General features: G+C 43.1%; 1 protein-coding gene across 1 annotated transcript in view; it reads right to left on the reverse strand.

Moving 5' to 3' along the window:
- Positions 1-14,400, reverse strand: part of LOC140134131 (NFX1-type zinc finger-containing protein 1-like) — a 56,677-nt gene extending 42,277 nt beyond the window's left edge. The window contains exons 1-3 of the mRNA XM_072154763.1: positions 14,207-14,400; positions 13,549-13,639; positions 13,348-13,487 (exon numbers count right to left, since the gene is read on the reverse strand). Of these exons, the coding sequence (XP_072010864.1) occupies positions 13,348-13,487; positions 13,549-13,639; positions 14,207-14,400 (425 nt within the window). The remainder of the gene's footprint in view (positions 1-13,347; positions 13,488-13,548; positions 13,640-14,206) is intronic.
- Between the last annotated feature and the right edge of the window lie 7,028 nt (positions 14,401-21,428).

Consider the following 21,428-nt stretch of genomic DNA (forward strand, 5'->3'; position numbering starts at 1 on the left):
CTTACGCCTACAGTAGCGTTATATATATTTGATTTCTGGTTGATCTGCTGGTGGCTGTACTTGCTGCAGTGCATCTACTAGCAAATTGTGAGCAATTTGTAGTGAGACTTGCGACCGCTGTGTTTTGCGCTTAGTGACGCACATATCCATTGCAAAGACCGAAGTGGGAAAATTTAGTAGGGGTTGGATTTCAATTAGGCACAGTCTGCCATTTTTCCTTTTTTATTTTACGTTTATTTTGTTTCATAACTCTGCGTCATCTCATCTGGCATAGTAGTGTGCTTTCATACTTGGCTAGAAAATAGCCATAGGAGAATCTAAACGGCTTACTTACGCCTACAGTAGCGTTATATATATTTGATTTCTGGTTGATCTGCTGGTGGCTGTACTTGCTGCAGTGCATCTACTAGCAAATTGTGAGCAATTTGTAGTGAGACTTGCGACCGCTGTGTTTTGCGCTTAGTGACGCACATATCCATTGCAAAGACCGAAGTGGGAAAATTTAGTAGGGGTTGGATTTCAATTAGGCACAGTCTGCCATTTTTCCTTTTTTATTTTACGTTTATTTTGTTTCATAACTCTGCGTCATCTCATCTGGCATAGTAGTGTGCTTTCATACTTGGCTAGAAAATAGCCATAGGAGAATCTAAACGGCTTACTTACGCCTACAGTAGCGTTATATATATTTGATTTCTGGTTGATCTGCTGGTGGCTGTACTTGCTGCAGTGCATCTACTAGCAAATTGTGAGCAATTTGTAGTGAGACTTGCGACCGCTGTGTTTTGCGCTTAGTGACGCACATATCCATTGCAAAGACCGAAGTGGGAAAATTTAGTAGGGGTTGGATTTCAATTAGGCACAGTCTGCCATTTTTCCTTTTTTATTTTACGTTTATTTTGTTTCATAACTCTGCGTCATCTCATCTGGCATAGTAGTGTGCTTTCATACTTGGCTAGAAAATAGCCATAGCAATAGGATAGCATCGTTTGGTTTTAAAAACTCAAAAACACAAAAAAAAAAAAAAACCACAAAAAAAAGTTAAAAAAAAATTAAAGTTATAACTCTCATTTTAAAAATGTTTAACCCGAGGGCTAGGGGTAGAGGACGAGGGCGGGGACGTGGGCGTCCAACTACTGCAGGGGTCAGAGGCCGTGGTCCTGGGCGGGGTGAGACACCACCTGCTTATGAGGGAGCAGGGGAACGCCGCAGAGCTACACTCCCTAGGTTCATGTCTGAAGTTACTGGGACTCGTGGTAGAGCACTGTTGAGGCCAGAACAGTGCGAACAGGTGATGTCGTGGATTGCCGACAATGCTTCGAGCAATTTGTCCACCAGTCAGTCTTCCACGCAGTCCACCCATGTCACCGAAATCGGCACTCCTCCAGCTCCTGCACCTCAGCCTCCTCCCCCCCAGTCTGCCCCCTCCCAGGAAAATTTGCCATTTGAACCGGCATACTCTGAGGAACTGTTTTCTGGACCCTTCCCACAGTCACAAACCACTTGTCCGGTTGCTGCTGAGCAATTTTCCGATGCCCAGGTTTTCCACCAGTCACAGTCTGTGGGTGATGATGACCTTCTTGACGTAGTGGAAGTGTGTAAAGAGGTGTCCGACGATGAGGAGACACGGTTGTCAGACAGTGGGGAAGTTGTTGTCAGGGCAGGAAGTCCGAGGGGGGAGCAGACTGAGGGATCGGAGGATGATGAGGTGACAGACCCAAGCTGGGTTGATAGGCCGGGTGAACACAGTGCTTCTGAGACGGAGGAGAGTCCTCGACCAGAACAGGTTGGAAGAGGCAGTGGTGGGGCCAGACGGAGAGGCAGGGCCAGAGCTGGTGCATCAGCGCCAAATGTGTCAACTAGTGAAGCTCCCGTGGCGAGGGCTCTTGCGGCGAGGGCTAGATTTTCAGAAGTCTGGAGGTTCTTTAAGGAAACACCGGATGACCGACGGACTGTGGTGTGCAACATTTGCCAAACCAGGCTCAGCAGGGGTTCCACCACTACTAGCTTAACTACCACCAGTATGCGCAGGCATATGAATGCTAAACACCCCACTCAGTGGCAACAAGCCCGTTCACCTCCGGCCGTGCACACCACTGCTCCTTCCCCTGTGTCAGCTGATAGTCAGCCCCCTGCCCAGGACCCTGCCACAAAAACCCCATCGTCGCCTCCACGATCCTCCACAGCATCCACCAGCGTTCAGCTCTCCATACCCCAGACGCTGGAGCGGAAACGCAAATATAGTGCAACCCACCCGCACGCCCAAGCCCTTAATGTCCACTTCTCCAGATTGCTTAGCCTGGAGATGCTGCCCTATAGGCTAGTAGAGACCGAGGCCTTTCGCAACCTCATGGCGGCGGCCGCCCCTCGGTATTCGGTCCCCAGCCGCCACTACTTTTCCCGGTGTGCCGTCCCAGCCCTGCACCAGCACGTGTCAGACAACATCACCCGTGCCCTGACCAACGCCGTTTCTGACAAGGTCCACCTGACCACGGACACGTGGACGAGTGCTGCCGGGCAGGGCCACTATATATCGCTGACGGCACATTGGGTTAACTTGGTGGAGGCTGGGACCGAGTCTGACCCTGGGGCTGGTCATATACTGCCGACGCCGAGGATTGCGGGGCCTACCTCGGTCCAGGTGTTTCAGGCCTACTATGCCTCCTCCTCCTCCCACCCCTCCTCCACCTCCTCCTCCGAACTACCATCCGTGGGCATGGCGCCATCAGTCGGTAGCTCTAGGCACAGCAGCAGTGCCGTCGCTAAGCGACAGCAGGCGGTGCTCAAACTGCTGAGCCTAGGCGATAAAAGGCACACCGCCCAAGAGCTATTACAGGGCATCACGGCGCAGACTGATCTGTGGCTGGCACCGCTGAACCTGAAGCCAGGCATGGTTGTGTGTGACAACGGCCGTAACCTGGTGGCGGCTCTGCAGCTCGGCAGACTGACACATGTGCCATGCCTGGCCCATGTGTTAACTCTGATAGTTCAGCGTTTCCTCAAGACATACCCCAATCTGTCAGATTTGCTCACGAAGGTGCGCCGCATCTGTGCGCATTTCAGGAAGTCCAGCACAGATGCTGCCACTCTCAGGGCAGCGCAGCGCCGCCTCCAACTGCCCGCTCACCGACTGTTGTGCGACGTGCCCACGAGGTGGAATTCAACACTGACCATGTTATCCAGAGTTTACCAGCAGCACCGAGCCATTGTAGACTGCCAGATGTCAACTTCCACCAGAACTGGTAGTCAGGTCAGTCAGCTTCCTCAAGTCTACAATAAGGAGTGGACGTGGATGTCTGATATCTGTCAGGTGCTGAGTAACTTTGAGGAGTCAACACAGATGGTCAGTGGCGATGCCGCCATCATCAGCCTCACCATCCCGCTGCTTGGCCTGTTGAAAAACTCTCTGATCAGCATGAAGTCGGAAGCTTTGCGCTCGTCACAAGAGACGGGGGAAGAAGATTCCCTTGTTGATAGCCAAAGCACCCTTAGGTCTGTTTCTCAGCGCATATCGGAGGAGGTGGAGGTGGAGGAGGATGAGGAGGAAGAGGAGGAGAATGTTGGCGAGACACAAGAGGGGACCATTGTTGAGTCCTTCACTGTTCAGCGTGTATGGGCAGAAGAAGAGGAGTTGGAGGAGTTGGAGGAGGAGGAAATGGACAGTCAGGCCAGTGAGGGGAGTGAATTCTTACGCGTTGGTACTCTGGCGCATATGGCAGATTTCATGCTAGGCTGCCTATCCCGTGACCCTCGCGTTCAAAGAATTTATTCCAGCACCGATTACTGGGTGTTCACTCTCCTGGACCCACGGTACAAGCAAAATCTTTCCACTCTCATCCCTGCAGAGGAAAGGAGTGTGAGAATGCATGAATACCAGCAGGCCCTGGTGCACAAGCTGAAACAGTATTTCCCTTCTGACAGCGCTAGCGGCAGAGTGCGTAGTTCTGCGGGACAAGTAGCGAGGGAGAGTAGACGAGCAGGCAGCTTGTCCAGCACTGGCAAGGGTACGCTTTACAAGGCTTTTGCCAGCTTTATGTCACCCCAACAAGACACTGTCACTTGTCCCCAGTCTCGGCAGAGTAGGGCTGATCTTTACAGAAAGATGGTGAGGGAGTACGTAGCTGACCATACCATCGTCCTAAATGATCACACAGCTCCCTACAACTACTGGGTTTCAAAGCTGGACATGTGGCACGAACTGGCGCTGTACGCCTTGGAGGTTCTTGCCTGCCCTGCCGCTAGCGTCTTGTCCGAGCGGGTTTTCAGTGCAGCTGGTGGCATCATCACCGATAAGCGTACACGCCTGTCGACTGACAGCGCTGACAGCGCTGACAGGCTGACGCTTATTAAGATGAATAAAGCCTGGATTTCTCATAATTTCCAATCTCCACCAGGTGAAGGAAGCTCAACCTGAATAATTGATCCACTCCTCCTCCTCCTCATTTTCCTCCTTCTCCTCCTCTTTGTACAGTACAGCAGAGGAAACTGGCTATTTTTTGACAGGGCCCACTGGCTCTAGCTATAGTACTTTATGCATTTAATTTTTCTGGAGGGCCACCGACCCGGTCCTCTGTTTTAAACAATTTTTGGGAGTGCCACATACAGGCACTCAATCTATTCAATTTTTCTGGAGGGCCACCGACCCGTTCCTCTGTTTTAAACAATTTTTGGGAGTGCCACATACAGGCACTCAATCTATTCAATTTTTCTGGAGGGCCACCTACCTGCTCCTCTGGTTTGAAAACTTTTTGGGACTGCCACATACAGGCACTCAATCTATTCTATTTTTCTGGAGGGCCACCTACCTGCTCCTCTGGTTTGAAAACTTTTTGGGACTGCCACATACAGGCACTCAATCTATTCTATTTTTCTGGAGGGCCACCTACCTGCTCCTCTGGTTTGAAAACTTTTTGGGACTGCCACATACAGGCACTCAATCTATTCAATTTTTCTGGAGGGCCACCTACCTGCTCCTCTGGTTTGAAAAATTTTTGGGACTGCCACATACAGGCACTATCCAAATTAAATTGTCTCCATAGCAGCCTCCACACGTTATCTCCATTGCTACCTCCAAAAGTCGTCCATATAGCTGCCTCCATACATCGTCCCTTTATCAAACGAGGTGTGTCAGGCAGAAATTTGGGTTGTTTTCATGGATTCCACATCAAAGTTGTTAACTTTGTCGCCACCCAGCTGTGTTATCCACAAAATATACTAATAAACTTTTATCATTTACCAATATTATTTCAGCGCTTCTTGCGCATCTGTTTACATTCCCCTCACCCGCCATATCCCAAACTTATAAGAACGCTACTACACTTGATCTTATACAAAAGGTTCTTAGAAGTGCTGTTTGGGGAGTAGCCTAGAGACAGGGGCTTGGATTGGCGAAAGCTCGCCTGGCTGCGGAGCGCCAGCTCCATCCCAAGATCCAACTAACATAGTTTTAACTGCAGCACCTTTAATCTACTACTAGTTCACTGCTTCCATAATAATAATAATAATCTTTATTTATATAGCGCCATCATATTCCGTAGCGCTTTACAAATCATAGGAAACAAATACAAATGTAATGTAACAGAGCACAACATTTGTATGGAACAACAGGAGTGAGGTCCCTGCTCGCCAGAGCTTACGGTTTATGAAGATGATGGGGTAACACGAGGTAAAAGAATATTTAATGGTCAAGCCATTCTTCTTAGGGAATAGAACAAAATATAATAAATGGAATTGCTGTCGCTTGAACCACTCAGCCGTCATCTTATATACCAGGTCCAGGGTGAATGGGACTGTAGAGAAGTCTGGTGCCTGTTGGTTGCTGGATAACAGATGGGAGGACGACACAGGACGGGTTAGTAGAAGAGTTAAAACTTCATGCAGTTAATGAGTGTTATAGGCTTGCCTAAAGAAATGGGTTTTAAGAGCACGTTTGAAACTTTGGAGGTTAGGTATTAGTCTGATAGTCCAGGGCAGAGCATTCCATAGAATTGGTGCAGCTCTAGAGAAGTCTTGGAGACGCGAGTGGGAGGTCCGCACTAGGGTAGAGGTTAATCTAAGATCACTGGCGGATCTAAGAGCACGGGTTGGGCGATAGACTGAGATAAGAGAGGAGAGGTAGGGGGGTGCAGCATTATACAGAGCTTTATGGATGAGGGTTATTATTTTAAACTATTCGAAAGGAGACTGGCAGCCAGTGCAGCGACTGGCATGAACTGTAAGCATACATGGTCCCCTTATCAAACGAGCTGTGTCAGGCAGAATTTTGGGTTGTTTTCATGGCTTCCACAACAAACTTGTTAACTTTGTCGCCACCCTGCTGTGTAATCCACAAAAAATACTGGCAAACTTTTATCATTTACCGATATTATTTCAGCGCTTCTTGCGCATCTGTTTACATTCCCCTCACCCGCCATATCCTAAACTTATAAGAACGCTACTACACTTGATCTTATACAAAAGGTTCTTAGAAGTGCTGTTTGGGGAGTAGCCTAGAGACAGGGGCTTGGATTGGCGAAAGCTCGCCTGGCAGCGGAGCGCCAGCTCCATGCCAAGATCCAACTAACATAGTTTTAACTGCAGCACCTTTAATCTACTACTAGTTCACTGCCTCCATACATGGTCCCCTTATCAAACGAGCTGTGTCAGGCAGAATTTTGGGTTGTTTTCATGGCTTCCATGTTAACTTTGTCGCCACCCTGCTGTGTAATCCACAAAATATACTGGCAAACTTTTATCATGTACCGATATTATTTGAGCGCTTCTTGCTCACCTCCTTTGGTTCCTCTCTGCCACCCATTGGTTTGAAGCCTGAGTCCATTTAGGGTATGTCGCCATGACACTCTCTAGCCTGCTGCCGCTGCCTCTGCATGCCGTCCCCTATAGTGTCAGGGTCAATTATTGGATGTTTTAGATGCTATCTAGCTTCATTCTGTCACTCTGTCATGGCCATGCTGTTGCCCATAATTTTGGCATAATGGTGCGATTAAGCAGCCTCAGAGGCATCCATGCATGCTGCCCCTGCTGTTTCCTGTCCATTTCCGTGGTGTTTCCATCCTTTTCTGAGGTTCCCAGGTGTTTGGCCAAGCTTCCCTGTGCAGAGCCTTGGTCCCCTTGAAAAATGCTCGAGTCTCCCATTGACTTCAATGGGGCTCGTTATTCGAGACGAGCACTCGAGCATCGGGAAAAGTTCGTCTCGAATAACGAGTACCCGAGCATTTTAGTGCTCGCTCATCTCTAGTGTTATGACATCCAGGAAGTTCCAGTACCTTCAGGAATAAGAGCACACTCAACAAGAGCTGTATCCACATCCTGGGCAGAGAAAAGAGGGGCCTCTTTAGAACAAATCTGCAAGGCTGCAACTTGGACTACTTCCTCTACGTTTTCAAAACATTATAGGCTGGAATTGACTTCCACAAAGGATTTATCCTTTGGGAGGAAAGTTCTACAAGCAGTAATCCCTCCCTAAAAGACTACTTATATTGTAAGTCTCTAGGTGGGCCGTCATGGGGGACGAAGTGGAAAGAATGAATTACTCACCGGTAATTCTATTTCCATTAGTCCACAATGACGGCCTATATATTCCCACCCTTAAGAGCAGTGTTTTTTTCTTGAGTTACATTGTTTCACAATGATAAAGTTTGTATGTGATCAAAATATATAAAATAAATCATTGTTGTATCTTCCTCAGCATGGTTATTTTGTAGTCACTGGCGGGTGGATGCGGGGAGGGGATTTTAACCTCTCTTCTTCCAGTCCCTGCAGAGGTCAAGGGGCATCCTCCAGGTGGGCTGTCATAGTGGACTAATGGAAATAGAATTACCGGTGAGTAACTAATTCATTCTTTTGCTACATACGTATTCATTATCTATATCCTCCTCTCCTGTTATCTATCATCTCTTTCCTATTTATCTTCTATCTCTCTCCTATCTATTTATCCTCTATCTATCCATCTTTCCATCCATCTATGTACCTATCTTCTATCTATCCTGAAACAGACATACTAGTTATGATTTAGTCACACTTCCTGGCAAAGAGCCAGCAATATCGGCCTCTAGACCAGTTGGGTGCGGAGGGGGAGGTGCAGTTGCCTATATGCGCAGTGCAGCGCTGTGCTGTACTGCCATCCACACAGATTTCTGAGGAGGCCGAAGCCGGTACAAGGAACATCATATGCTGGCAAACTTACCGCCAGTATATAACAATTGTGCCCCTGCGCAGTTATTTACCCCCTTTTGCCCTTCCCTAGTAATAATAAGCTCAATGCAGCGTCCCTAGGATCATAATGTCCTGCAGGCCGATCGGTGTATACAAAATAAACTTACATAGTCAAGTTCCACATGGATGTGTCATGCACTTTACAACAACAAATAAAAAGGTATCTTTAATTCCAGGTTACCATTATGAATAGCTTTTTGAAATATTTTAACCTCTGAGAGTTTTTTAAGTCATTTTCGTGTCTTAAGGTGAAAAAAAATTATCTCATGTTTTGTTGCAGATTCTGCAGAAAATTTCACTAGATTATTTAGATATATTAAGAGATTTATGATTTAGCGGCTGTCTGTAAAGAGTTAAGACTAGTGAGTAGTTATTTGGGTGAAATTTGGGTTAGTCTAGAATGTCTGAATTTGGTAGGGGCCAGGACTTTAGCGCAGACTCGAACCTGTACATGAACCCCATTGAATTTTAATTTAAGTTATTAGCTTCAGAAGATGGCAAATTTTTTTTTCCTTTTTTGCACACATTTGTTTTATTTTTGAAAATGTATTAAAATGCAATAGAACCTGTATAAATTTGGTATCACCGTGGTTGTACCGAACCAAAGAATAAAGTAGAGGTGTTATTTTGAGCGCAGAGTGAAAGTCGTAAAAACTGAGCCCACAAGAACGTGACACACATGAAATTTTTTTCAATTTTTCCACATTTGGAATTTTTTTCCTGTTTCCTAGTACATGGCATGTTATAATAAATAACATCACGGGAAAGTAAAATTTGTTACACACAAAATAAGCTCTCACACAGCTCTGTACACAGAAAAATGAAGAAATTATGGATTTTTGAAGGTGGATAGCGAGAAAACCCTGCATCTTTAAGGGGTTAATGCAAAGGGCTGAAAAATTGTGGTAATAATAGGGACCTGACAAAAAGGGCTAGGAAAAGTACTTAAAGGAAATCTACCACCAGGATCAAGGATTGTAAACCAAGTATACTGACATATTGTTTGTTGTGTGCCCTCCCCCATTGACAGGATCTTCTTTTCTTTTAGCTTCCTATACCCTTGTGGCTCCAGGCTCCATTAACACCTGGAGGCCCTCAGGCTTATTTGCATAACTTTAAATGCCTTTTTTTTGTAAAAGCCAGGGCATACAAAGCTAAAAGAAGAGCAAATTCTGCCAGAAGGACACACCAGTATATCAGTGTGCTTGGTTTACAATCCTTGATCCTGCTTGTACTTTTCTTTTAAAATAATAGCATTATTGGTTAAGGATGTGAGTATCCAAAGGAGAGGTCACAGGCAATGCACCGGCGCTTTAGGTTAAAAAAAACCTAACTAGGAACCAGGCTGATTAAGTTCCAAAAATTGTTAGGTTTTATTAAATACATGGATGAGAGTATAAAACATGTAGAGTTAAAAAAATATATATACAACGCGTTTTGGCTTAGTACTTAAGCCTTCATCAGGTATAAAGAAGTAAAAGTCCACAAGTTTTTATATACATGCATACCAAGTAGACTTGGTATGCATGTATATAAACACTTGTCATCAGGTATAAAGAAGTAAAAGTCCACAAGTGTTTATATACATGCATACCAAGTAGACTTGGTATGCATGTATATAAACACTTGTGGACTTTTACTTCTTTATACCTGATGAAGGCTTAAGTACTAAGCCGAAATGCGTTGTATATATATATTTTTAACTCTACATGTTTTATACTCTCATCCATGTATTTAATAAAACCTAACAATTTTTGGAACTTAATCAGCCTGGTTCCTAGTTAGGTTTTTTGAACCTAAAGCGCCGGTGCATTGCCTGTGACCTCTCCTTTGGATACCCACATTCTTTCACCGCTACCCCGCCGTCTGGATCGGGCAAAACGGACAACAGGAATCGACTGGCAGCTATACGCTTTATCACTCCCTGGACAAGGTGAGCGGCTACACAGCCACACTTTTTCACTTCTATACGCTAATTAGATATACTTCACGAGGTTAGCGCCTCTTGTCTCTCTCCTTACCCTCCTTATATCCTACCGGACCCACCGCCTCTGGAGTGCATGAGGGGGTAATCCTACACCGGACTCCTTTAATTATTGGTTAAGGGTTCTCTGGGTTATTCTCATGGAGTTAAAAGAAGCAATGGGAGAAATGCAAACCCTTTCTCTCACTGTGGTTAAAATCCATCTACTGTATATTTGATTATTTCAATTTTGAGTCCAGTGAATGTGGAATTTGACAATTTCAAGTGTAAATTTAGGTAATTTAGTATTTTACTCTTTACCAAACTTATTTAGATGCTCTCACAGCCAAGTTGTGTGATATCCATGCCTGGCTAAATTGGCTCTGGATAGGTGGATACTCTTGTCATTGATGACACCATCGGCGGTGCTGATCAAGCACACGTGTCGCAGGCCAGAACAGCACCTGCAAGGCATATTGAGCAAGCTCTGGCCATGTGTCCAATTTTTTCACCCAGAAATTGAATGGGGAGAACCCATCCTTCAGTACCTGGAGTTATGTGGGCAGATTATTTTACGCCATTGTACTATGTTCCGTGGTGGTAGAGGTTAAGGAGAATTGCCCATGCTCACTCACCCACATGTCAGTTGTGAGGTGCACCTTGGGACTAATTGCATTGCGCAGTGTGCACCTGATTTTGCCCACAACTTATTGGTGCAGGGAGGGGTTGGCCTGCCAGGCTGATGGTCTCCACCAGCCTGAATGGGTGGTTTTCGAAGGCCAGCTGTTTGGAAGTACTCTTATTTAGTACCAAAGTTTGTGCATGACATGGCCAAAACATCTGCTCTCCATTATTTGAGGGATAGAATGCTGAAAGGATGGAGATGACAGGTTTGTTGATGGTGACAGTGAAGCTTCTGGTAGTGGTGGTGTCACATACTCCTTTTATGAGGAAACAGGTGGCCTTGTCACTCAGTAGGAAGTGGCACAGGCTGAACCAACTGAAGCAGCAGTGGGGGCCTTAGGTGTCAGCAGGCTGTTTGGTGTCTCATCCACTACAGCTCATGTTTACCTTTCAGGTGCCTGGTCATACATGCGGTGCTAATATTGTTAAGACTTTGGCCATTCTTAATGGACTGGTGACACAGTGTGGGAGAAAAAATGCCATGTCGTAGACATTCTGTGGGATGGACCTTATTTGAAGGGTTTCTTTACAAGCTGGGCAGCAGAAAGCAACAATGTGGCCTACCCTGTCATTTGTTCTGCTGGCTTCTTGCAGCTTTCTGACCACCTCCTCTTTGTCCGAACAATCACTGCCTACCACCCACGTAGGACCTCGTCATGACACCCTACCTTTTTTACCACGAACCCTTACTGCTGAAAGCCTCAACATCATCATCATCATCATAAATCCCTTCTGATGGTCTCCCATCCACACCATCATCCTCCAACACAAGTTTACGAAGTGAAAGGCAAAGCACTACATGATGACCCAGCTTTATGAGGTTTCCCTGGCCAAATACACAAGTTCTCTGGTTTAGCACCTCCTGAATGCAGTTTAGGCTACTATCCCGGCCTGTTGTAGCCCCCCTGACCACCCCCTCCGTGTGGTATTGGTTAAAAAGGGTTAACAAATTGCATCAAATGGAAGGCCTGTTAAACACAGATCCCAATAGAGCATCCCACTTACAGAAAACCTGGTTCCACTGGACTACTTTTCTTTCTTCTCCTCGGTATCTCGACTTAACACGGGACCTACCATTGGAGTCGGATGAGCCATAGGAATTAACTGCTGGATTCCTTCCCTTTCCTTCCTCCCTCATCTTCCCTATACTGTGGTCTTTCTTCTTGCCCCTTTTTCCTTCTCTCACCACAGATCTTTGTTATTTCTCTGTACAAACTTAAGAAAAATTTTAATATGAAACATTTTTTTTTTACCATATACTGCAATATAGTATAACAGTATATAGCAGTGATGGCGAACCTTTGAGAGACCGAGTGCCCAAACTACAACCAAAATCATCCTATTCACCATGAAGTGCCAACATGGCATTTTAAGCAGTAACTTATTGCTATCTGTTCCAAACAGCCAATGAAATGTCGCTTTATAATAGCACTGAGAACAGCATCGCTTAAGTTCCCTCGGACTGCAGGTAGATTCGGTGGGTTTGGTTCTGTTCGGGGTGATGGCTTGAGTGCCAACAGAAAAGGCTCTGAGTGCCACCTCTGGCACCCATTCCATAGGTTCGCCACCACTGGTATATAGGGTTGAAGGGTTAAAGTACCCTAGAGGGTCTGCAACAATAGTAAAAGAAATATATAAAAAAATTAAGCAAAGTAAAAGTTTAAATCACTGCCTTTCCTTAGTAAACATATAAAAGTAAATAAACAGTAAAACCATAAACATTTCAGGTATTGCCACTTCCCAAAATGCGAGTTCTATCAAAATTTAAAAAAGTTTTTTCCCGACCATGAACACCATAACAGAAATTAGCGCCCAAATTATTTAGCGCCCAAATTTAGCGCCCAAATTTTGTACAATTTTGTACAGTCTTTTGTACAAAAGATTTACATTTTTTTAAAATATACTAAAACCTATATAAATTTGGTATCCCTGTGATCATACCGACCCAAAGAATAAAGGGAGCACAGAATGAAATCCACAATACAGAGCCCACAAGAATACGCAAATGTGAGAATACAAATGTGAAAATACACTGCAAACGAGTCCTGTAAGGGTTGAAATATTGCTGTATGATTCTGGAACTGCAAATAGTAATAAAAGTGCTCCTTTAAGATATAGGTGTATGATGCTGGAAATGAAAATTGTAGTAGCACTGGCCCTGTACTATTGCAGGCAATGAGTAGCAACATGCATTTTTTTATAGTGCCCTAAAAAGGGCTAATCATTTCTGATTTCCATCTGTGCCTAATCCTAGCAGTCTCCTCTTCCTACCCGACTGTCCTGGTGGACATTTGTTGCTAATTCAAGATATGCGACCAGACCAACTTAACATTGCGACAAACCAAACAAACCACACATAAGGAAAAAAACTAAATTGTAATCTATTAGGAAACATAGGTTCACATGAATTACAAAAATAAAAAGGCACAAGACAAAGACAAGTAAGAAAAGACAAATTGAGATGATACATCTACCCCAATGGCCCAAACCTGTAGATATTCCAACGCTTTGATACTGGAATGTCCCAAATATCTGAGATCTGTTGGTATTTTGTTATACTTATGCAATTCTTTTTCCGCAGCTCACTCTGCATTTTTTGCTGCAACCTCTTTCTTTCATGTTCACTTATCTAAATAAAGGACAAAACAATGTGTTATTAAAAGATTCCCTCTTGGAGCGATAACACATACACTCTTGCTCTGGCATACAGAATCATCCAAAAACTCCAGCCAACCTGTATTGTTGCGCTTATCTTCATGCTTCCATTCAGGAAGTGATTTTCTTAAAGGTACAACACTTTCTTTAATGTATTTATATATGTGCAGGTGCAGTGGAGAATTATTTCAAATCATGCAGATTATGGTGGAAAATAAGTATTTGGTCAATAACAAAAGGTCATCTCAATACTTTGTTAAATATACTTTGTGGGCAATGACAGTCTTCACAAGGTTGCCAAACACTATTGCTGGTATATTGGCCCTTTCCTCCATGCAGATCTCCTCTAGAGCACTGATGATTTTGAACTATCGCTGGGCAACACAGACTTAACTCCCTCCAAGGGATTTCTATGCAGTTGAGATCTGGAAACTGGCTAGTCCACTCCAAAACCTTGAATTGCTTCATACAAAGCCACTCCTTCATTGCCCTGGCAGTGTGCTTGGGATCATTGTCATGCTGAAAGACCTATGCACGTTTCATCTTCAGTGACCTTGTTGATGGAAAGAGGTTTGCACTCATAATCTCACTATTCATAGCCCCATTTGCAGAGGAAAAGCCCCAAATCATGATAATGCCATCCCAATTTTTCACAATAGGTACGGTGTTCTTTAGATACAACTCATCATTCACTTTCCTCCAAACTGTTCTACTTTGGTTTCATCTGACCATATGACATTCTTCCAATACTCTTCCGGAACATCCAAATGCTCTCTAACAAACTTCAGACGGGCCAGGGTATGTACTGGCTTAAGCAGGGGGACACGCTTGCACTGCAGGATCTGAATCCCTGGTAGTGTAGAGTGTTCAATCTTTCTGCAGGTCATTCACTAGTTTCTGGAAGCTTTTCTGGACGCAACACTAAATTAGGCAATGCACAAAAAGCAGGCTTCCGTAGTCACCACAATTGCATCAAAACATGTTTTGCAAGCCAACTTACTATTTAAAACGTTTTTAATATTTCTTTCATATTCAATTAAAAAATGGTAATACATCAACGAATATATTTCATTCATTGTCCATAGTTTGTAATATCCTATTGCAAGTATAGCAAGTATAGTTCAGTGAAGCCCTAATTTTAACCCCACAGAATGAGATCTTGCCTGCAGTCCCTGAGCGATGGAGATTACCAATGCTCTCATATATTCATCATTTTCTAATTATTGCTCCAACAGTTTATTTCTTCCCACCAAGCTGCTTGCCTATTGCAGATTCAGTCTTCCCAGTCTGCTGCAGGTCTACTATTTTGTTTCTGGTGTCCTTCAATGGCTCATTGGTGTTCACCATAGTCGAGTTTGGAGTGTGACTATTTGAGGTTGTGGACATGTGTCTTTTATAATGATAACAAGTTCATACAGGAGCCATTACTACAGGTAACAAATGGAGACCAGAAAGGCTCTTAAAGAAGCTATGCGTCTGTGAGAGCTAGACATCTTGCTTGTTTGTAGGTGACCAAACACTTATTTTTCCCCAAAATTTGCAAATAAATTCTTTAAAAATCAGACAATGTGGTTTATTCTGGATTTGTTTTCTCATGTTTTCTCTCATAGTTGAGTTCTACCTATGATGTCAATTACAGGCCACTCATCTTTTTAAGTGGGAGAACTTGGCTGACTAAATACTCCCCCCCCCCCCCCACTGAATATTAATTGTCCCTCAGGGAAGAGCTCCCAGCTGGCACTTTTCATCAAGATAATTGTCTACATGCAGCAAGGGTTTCACAGGCTTGTCCCTGTCGGATTACAATACCTTTTTGGTCTGTCAAGTTGCCAACCTGTCGGCCAAACAAGCAAGTGACCAGCGGAGATGGCAGCTTCAGAAACCTACAAGTGTAGTTTAGCTATCTGCTTTATAGTTTCTAAATGGGTATATCTCTGAATTCACCTTCAGAAAAGCTATATTTGGATGCTTTTTAAAGGAAACCTACCATTTGATTTAATGCATTATGACGCAAACATACCTTGAGAATACTGTAGCTACACTGATGCAGGATCATATCTTGGTTAATACCTGAGCTGAGTGGTTTTGCTGAAAAAACAATTATAACATTCAGGACCTTGAGAAAGCTGGGTCAGGCCCAGACAAACACATTGAACATGAGCTTGTAATTACAAATGGAGGTTAGTCAAGACAAGACTAATGAACCTCAGCTGGATGACTCATACAAAGCAGGGATGGTGCAGCAATTGATTATTCTGCCTTCAGGCACATCCAGGGATTACATCATCCTCTCCTGCAGAGAATAACTCACGTGACAAGCGCTGAACCAGCCACAGTAGCGCGACAGCTTCACTATCATAATGTTATATCTGTTTTACCAGCAAAACCACTCAGCACAGGGATAAACCAATATCAGTGTAGCTACAGCATTCTTAAGGTATGTTTGCTTAATAATGCATCAAATCAAATGGTAGGTTTCCTTTAATGTCTCTAAACTGGTTGTTGGCAGACTTCTTAAAGTGGCAAAGGTGGGTAACCCTGTGATTTATGAAGGCTGCTGGCTTCTTTGGGTACAGTGAAAAGGGGGCATTAGGATGGTGAATATCTGCACTCCTTCTGACTTCTTTATATTCTCTATTTCTCTAGGACAACCTCTGGCCTTCATACCAAAATATACCATCTCCTTTCAGTGTATTATTCTTTATTATTTAGAGGGATCCAAAGGTTTACTTTGGGATACAACACAGGTGTGCAGTATCAGATGCATTGTTTGTGTGCAAATGTGCCACAAGATATATTCTACATTAGGAAGAAAGAAAACATGCAGGAGGACTGTATTACACTGAGGAAGACTCGTGTAATACAGCACAAGAATGTACACTCACCGGCCACTTTATTAGGTACACCTGTCCAACTGCTCGTTAACACTTAATTTCTAATCAGCCAATCACATGGCGGCAACTCAGTGCATTTAGGCATGTAGACATGGTCAAGACAATCTCCTGCAGTTCAAACCGAGCATCAGTATGCGGAAGAAAGGTGATTTGAGTGCCTTTGAACGTGGCATGGTTGTTGGTGCCAGAAGGGCTGGTCTGAGTATTTCAGAAACTGCTGATCTACTGGGATTTTCCCGCACAACCATCTCTAGGGTTTACAGAGAATGGTCCGAAAAAGAAAAAACATCCAGTGAGCGGCAGTTCTGTGGGCGGAAATGCCTTGTTGATGCCAGAGGTCAGAGGAGAATGGGCAGACTAGTTCGAGCTGATAGAAAGGCAACAGTGACTCAAATCGCCACCCATTACAACCAAGGTAGGCAGAAGAACATCTCTGAACGCACAGTAAGTCGAACTTTGAGGCAGATGGGCTACAACAGCAGGAGACCACAACGGGTGCCACACCTTTCAGCTAAGAACAGGAAACTGAGGCTACAATTTGCACAAGCTCATCGAAATTGGACAGTAGAAGATTGGAAAACATTGGCTGGTCTGATGAGTCTCGATTTCTGCTGCGACATTCGGATTGTAGGGTCAGAATTTGGCGTCAACAACATGAAAGCATGGATCCATTCTCCCTTGTATCGGCGGTTCAGGCTGGTGGTGGTGGTGTCATGGTGTGGGGAATATTTTCTTGGCACTCTTTGGGCCCCTTGGTACCAATTGAGCATCGTTGCAATGCCACAGCCTACCTGAGTATTGTTGCTGACCATGTCCATCCCTTTATGACCACAATGTACCCAACATCTGATGGCTACTTTCAGCAGGATAATGCGCCATGTCATAAAGCTGGAATCATCTCAGACTGGTTTCTTGAACATGACAATGAGTTCACTGTACTGAAATGGCCTCCACAGTCACCAGATCTCAATCCAATAGAGCATCTTTGGGATGTGGTGGAACGGGAGATTCGCATCATGGATGTGCAACTGACAAATCTGCAGCAACTGTGTGATGCCATCATGTCAATATGGACCAAAATCTCTGAGGAATGCTTCCAGCACCTTGTTGAATCTATGCCACGAAGAATTGAGGCAGTTATGAAGGCAAAAGGGGGTCCAACCCATTACTAGCATGGTGTACCTAATAAAGTGGCCGGTGAGTGTATATGTAAGAACTAATAAGTTGGGAGAACAACAAAAACACTCAAAACAAGCATATAGCAATCATAATGGAGACCTGAGTGATCAGCCCTTAGAAAACAAGCATTTGTTCCATTTGGAGATCCAAGACCGAAGAGAGATGTAAAAAAAATTGTCAGTTTTTTTTACTTCAATAAATAAAGAAAATTCTGATGTAATTCAAAGTTTTATTCCCAATGTAAGACAAGTTTCAAATAGTGATAACAGAGTTATACAATCAAACAGATATACATATCCAATTAGAGCCAAAATGACGCATTTGGGGATGTGCTAAAGCTGTAGAAGGTACACACAAATTAAATAACCCTACAATTAAGTTTTAAGATTTGATTATTAAAACCCAACCAAAAGGCATTGATGTTATAGATTAGTTCAAAAAGGTACCAGAGATAGTCTGTGGGTTGCACATATGCGGCACTGACTGAGCAGGTCGGCTCTTTGTACTGTGTTATTAGGTAATTGTACTTGAGAAGGGAAATATCACCTGAAACATGCCTTACATTGGGAACAAAGCTTTGAACTACATCAGATATGACTATAGTCATTGGAGTGAAACCCTGACATCGCTGTTCCAGCAATTTTTAACTTTGGTGCTACCACCTCTTTTCTACAGGGTACCATTTGGAAACCATAGGCCTCCATGCCCGGTACTCAGCTATATTCCACTACCCAAGCTTGGAGCAGCCCAACACAGTATTAGAGCCTCCTGTAAACTGCACACTTTTACCTAACTAATTATTTTCCTCTAATATTGTAATCAGCTCCATATAATATATTGTATTCTGATTACATTCAAAGATATAAAGGCTAATATAATGCAACTACTTCATGCATTTTTTTCAATGAGTGTATATATATATATGTGTATAGAGAAATAAACATTTAGTCGCTGACAGAAATTTCTCCAAAAAAAGGTTAATCTGATGAAATACATAAGTTTGCTCCATAATAAGGCTGCAGAATTTACCTTCCAGTCACGATTATGGTACGATGAAATATAATCTGAAGTCAGGTCCTTATTTCTGTGTGCTCTTATACCTGCCAGTTCGTCACTTATGTCCTCACCTTCAAGTTGACGTTCCAACAAAGCAGTTTCTGGTTCTTTGTCAACTTTTATGATTTCTTCTTCATTTTCAAGAACCAAGGTGACTACATTTTTAATGGATTGAAATAAAATAGTGGATGATAAAAAGCCCATCATAGTGGCATCATTCAGAAAATCAACTTTGAAGTGATGTATAAATCAGTTGTGCAAAATCATGGCAGCCTTGAGCTCAGCACTGAAGTTAAAGGAGTATTCCAATTAAAGCAAATTAATGTTATGTTATTGTTTGTATGATGAAAAGTTATACAATTTTCCAATATACTTTCTGTATCAATTCCTCATGGTTTTCTAGATCTCTGCTTGCTGTCATTCTATAGAAAGCGGACAGTGGGGAGTGTCTAGTGGACTGCAATAACAAAGTTTTCATCATATAAACAATAACATTAATTTGCTTAGTACCCATTTAAGCTTTCACCTTCTTAGAATTACCAGTCCCCAGGGTCGTCAATCACAGTGGAGGGATGGTTCTGACATAGAAAGAAGAAAACTCATCTTTTGCTTTTACTTTCGACATCTATATCTTTGGTTCTATAGCAGCTACAACCATGGTTCTGGCAGTACTGTGGTTCTGTAAGAAGGTAATTGCTAGTTGAGAAAACAAATTGCAGATAAAGCTCTTATTCCTGCCTTATTTTCTGTGTGTCTCTTTGGTTCTATACCCCACAGAACCACAAGCCTGATGCGCTTTAAAAGATAAAATATGTAATGACCTGGAGTTGGGCCATTATAAAACTCAATGCCCAGAGTTTTGTTCAAAGCTCCAAGTTTTTCAGGCCTTATTTTACACTCTGAGTCTTCTATAGAAACCCATATTCCGCAAGGTCCTTTTGTATTCTCTCCTACAAGAACTGTGATTGGTTAGTATCCTGGAAATTACCTTTCTTTCAGTCTGGACTTCTGAGTTCTTTGGTCTGTTTTTTTTATCTCTGCTAATAAATAAAAGCCAACTTTGCTCCTTTTGCCAGCCCTCTGACTACTGGTTTAAGGTGGAAATACTCCTAAATTCCTGCTCCACAATAGAATTTACTATCCACAGCCAACTACTTTTAGTGTCTGCCAGGAGGGATTGTTGCCAGCCTGTTGCCAATGTAGAACTGTGAGTTTTTGGAAGATTCCCATTGTCAAGTGCGATTCCTGGCCTGCTGCTTACATCATGGCTCTCCCTTCCCAACCTGCCAGGGGATCCGTTACCAAGCACAGGGGGATTCCTTATCTATATTGTGACCTCCCTGTCTAATTGCTTCTTCCTGCTGGTCCTGACGGTGTGGACGAGACCTGTTCCTTTGGACCAAGCTTCCATGATGCATTCTGGTACTAAGCCATAATGCTACACGGCTACACCCACTAACGTACCTCCAAATAAGTTTGTATATCATTTAGACCTCAGAGATGCTCTCCAAAAAGTAAATATCTTAGGGTGCACAGTGAAAATTGCATTTTATTTTTCTGGAATACACTGCTTCAGTTCTCAATGTGTTGCACCAATATGTTAACAAAGACACTCAACTCAAACTGTGAGTCTCCTTCATGAACAATTTGGATTGTGTTTCTCAAGCAGGGAACAACAGGGAACAAGTAGATAAAAAAGCTAATTTTGCTTTTTTTTTAATTTTGCGCATTAATTTCTGGAAGCACTTTTGCAACACCAATGGGTAAAGGGTCAAAATGCTCACAACAGTCCTTGAATTCCTTAACCCCTATGGGACTCAGCCTATTTTGGCCTTTAGGGCGTGGCCCCATTTTTCAAATCTGCCCTGTGTCACTGTAAGTGGTTATAGCTTTGGAATGCTATGAGATAGGGGGATATCCTATATATATATTTTGAGATTGTTTTCTCGTGACACATTGTACTTCAAATTAGTTTAAAAATTTGGATAAAATTTTGGCAAAAATTTGGAAAAATTCTTTATTTTCAAAGATCTAAATTCTCTACTTTTGATGCAAATAGTCATAGCACCCAAATAAATTCATAACTTACATTTCCAAAATGTCTGCTTTATGTTGGCATGGTTTTATAAGATTCCACATATTTTACTAGAATGTTATGAGGCTCAGAATTTAGGTATCATTTTTAAATTTTTTGGTAAAATCACCAAAACCCGTAGATGGACCTGCTCAACTTCTAATTGACACTGATAGGCCTAAATAATAGCCAGACTCGTAAATTACCCCATTATGGAAAATACACCCCTCAACGTGTGAAAAATAACTTTTAATAAGTTTAACCCTTTAGGTGTTTTATAGGGGTTAAAACAAAATGGAGGTGTGTTCTACAAATTGTAATATTTTTTGACAATACATTAATTTTGGGTGGAAAAATTAACCTTTCAGAAAAGTGTTGCTTTTACTTCATAAATTCATAGCCATACATTATCTTTTAATACTTTCATTTTGTTCCATAATAATACGTAGAAAATAGCACATCTTTTTAGTGTTTGCTTGCAAAACTGTAAATACCTTAGGATCCAGTGAGCCGATTCCTGTTGCTACTATTCATCATCCTTTAAGTCCGATAATACGGTACATGAAATATATCATAGTAGAAAGGACTCACATAAGTACGATCCCTGGGACAGAGACTCTACCTCACTTGCACGCCAAACAGGTTAGCTCCATGTTGGTATGTGACGTTTCGAGGGACACGCCCTCTTCCTCAGACATGGCAAGCTAGGATT

Source organism: Engystomops pustulosus, chromosome 5 (genome assembly GCF_040894005.1).
Source record: "Engystomops pustulosus chromosome 5, aEngPut4.maternal, whole genome shotgun sequence".
In the NCBI taxonomy this organism is placed as follows: domain Eukaryota; kingdom Metazoa; phylum Chordata; class Amphibia; order Anura; family Leptodactylidae; genus Engystomops; species Engystomops pustulosus.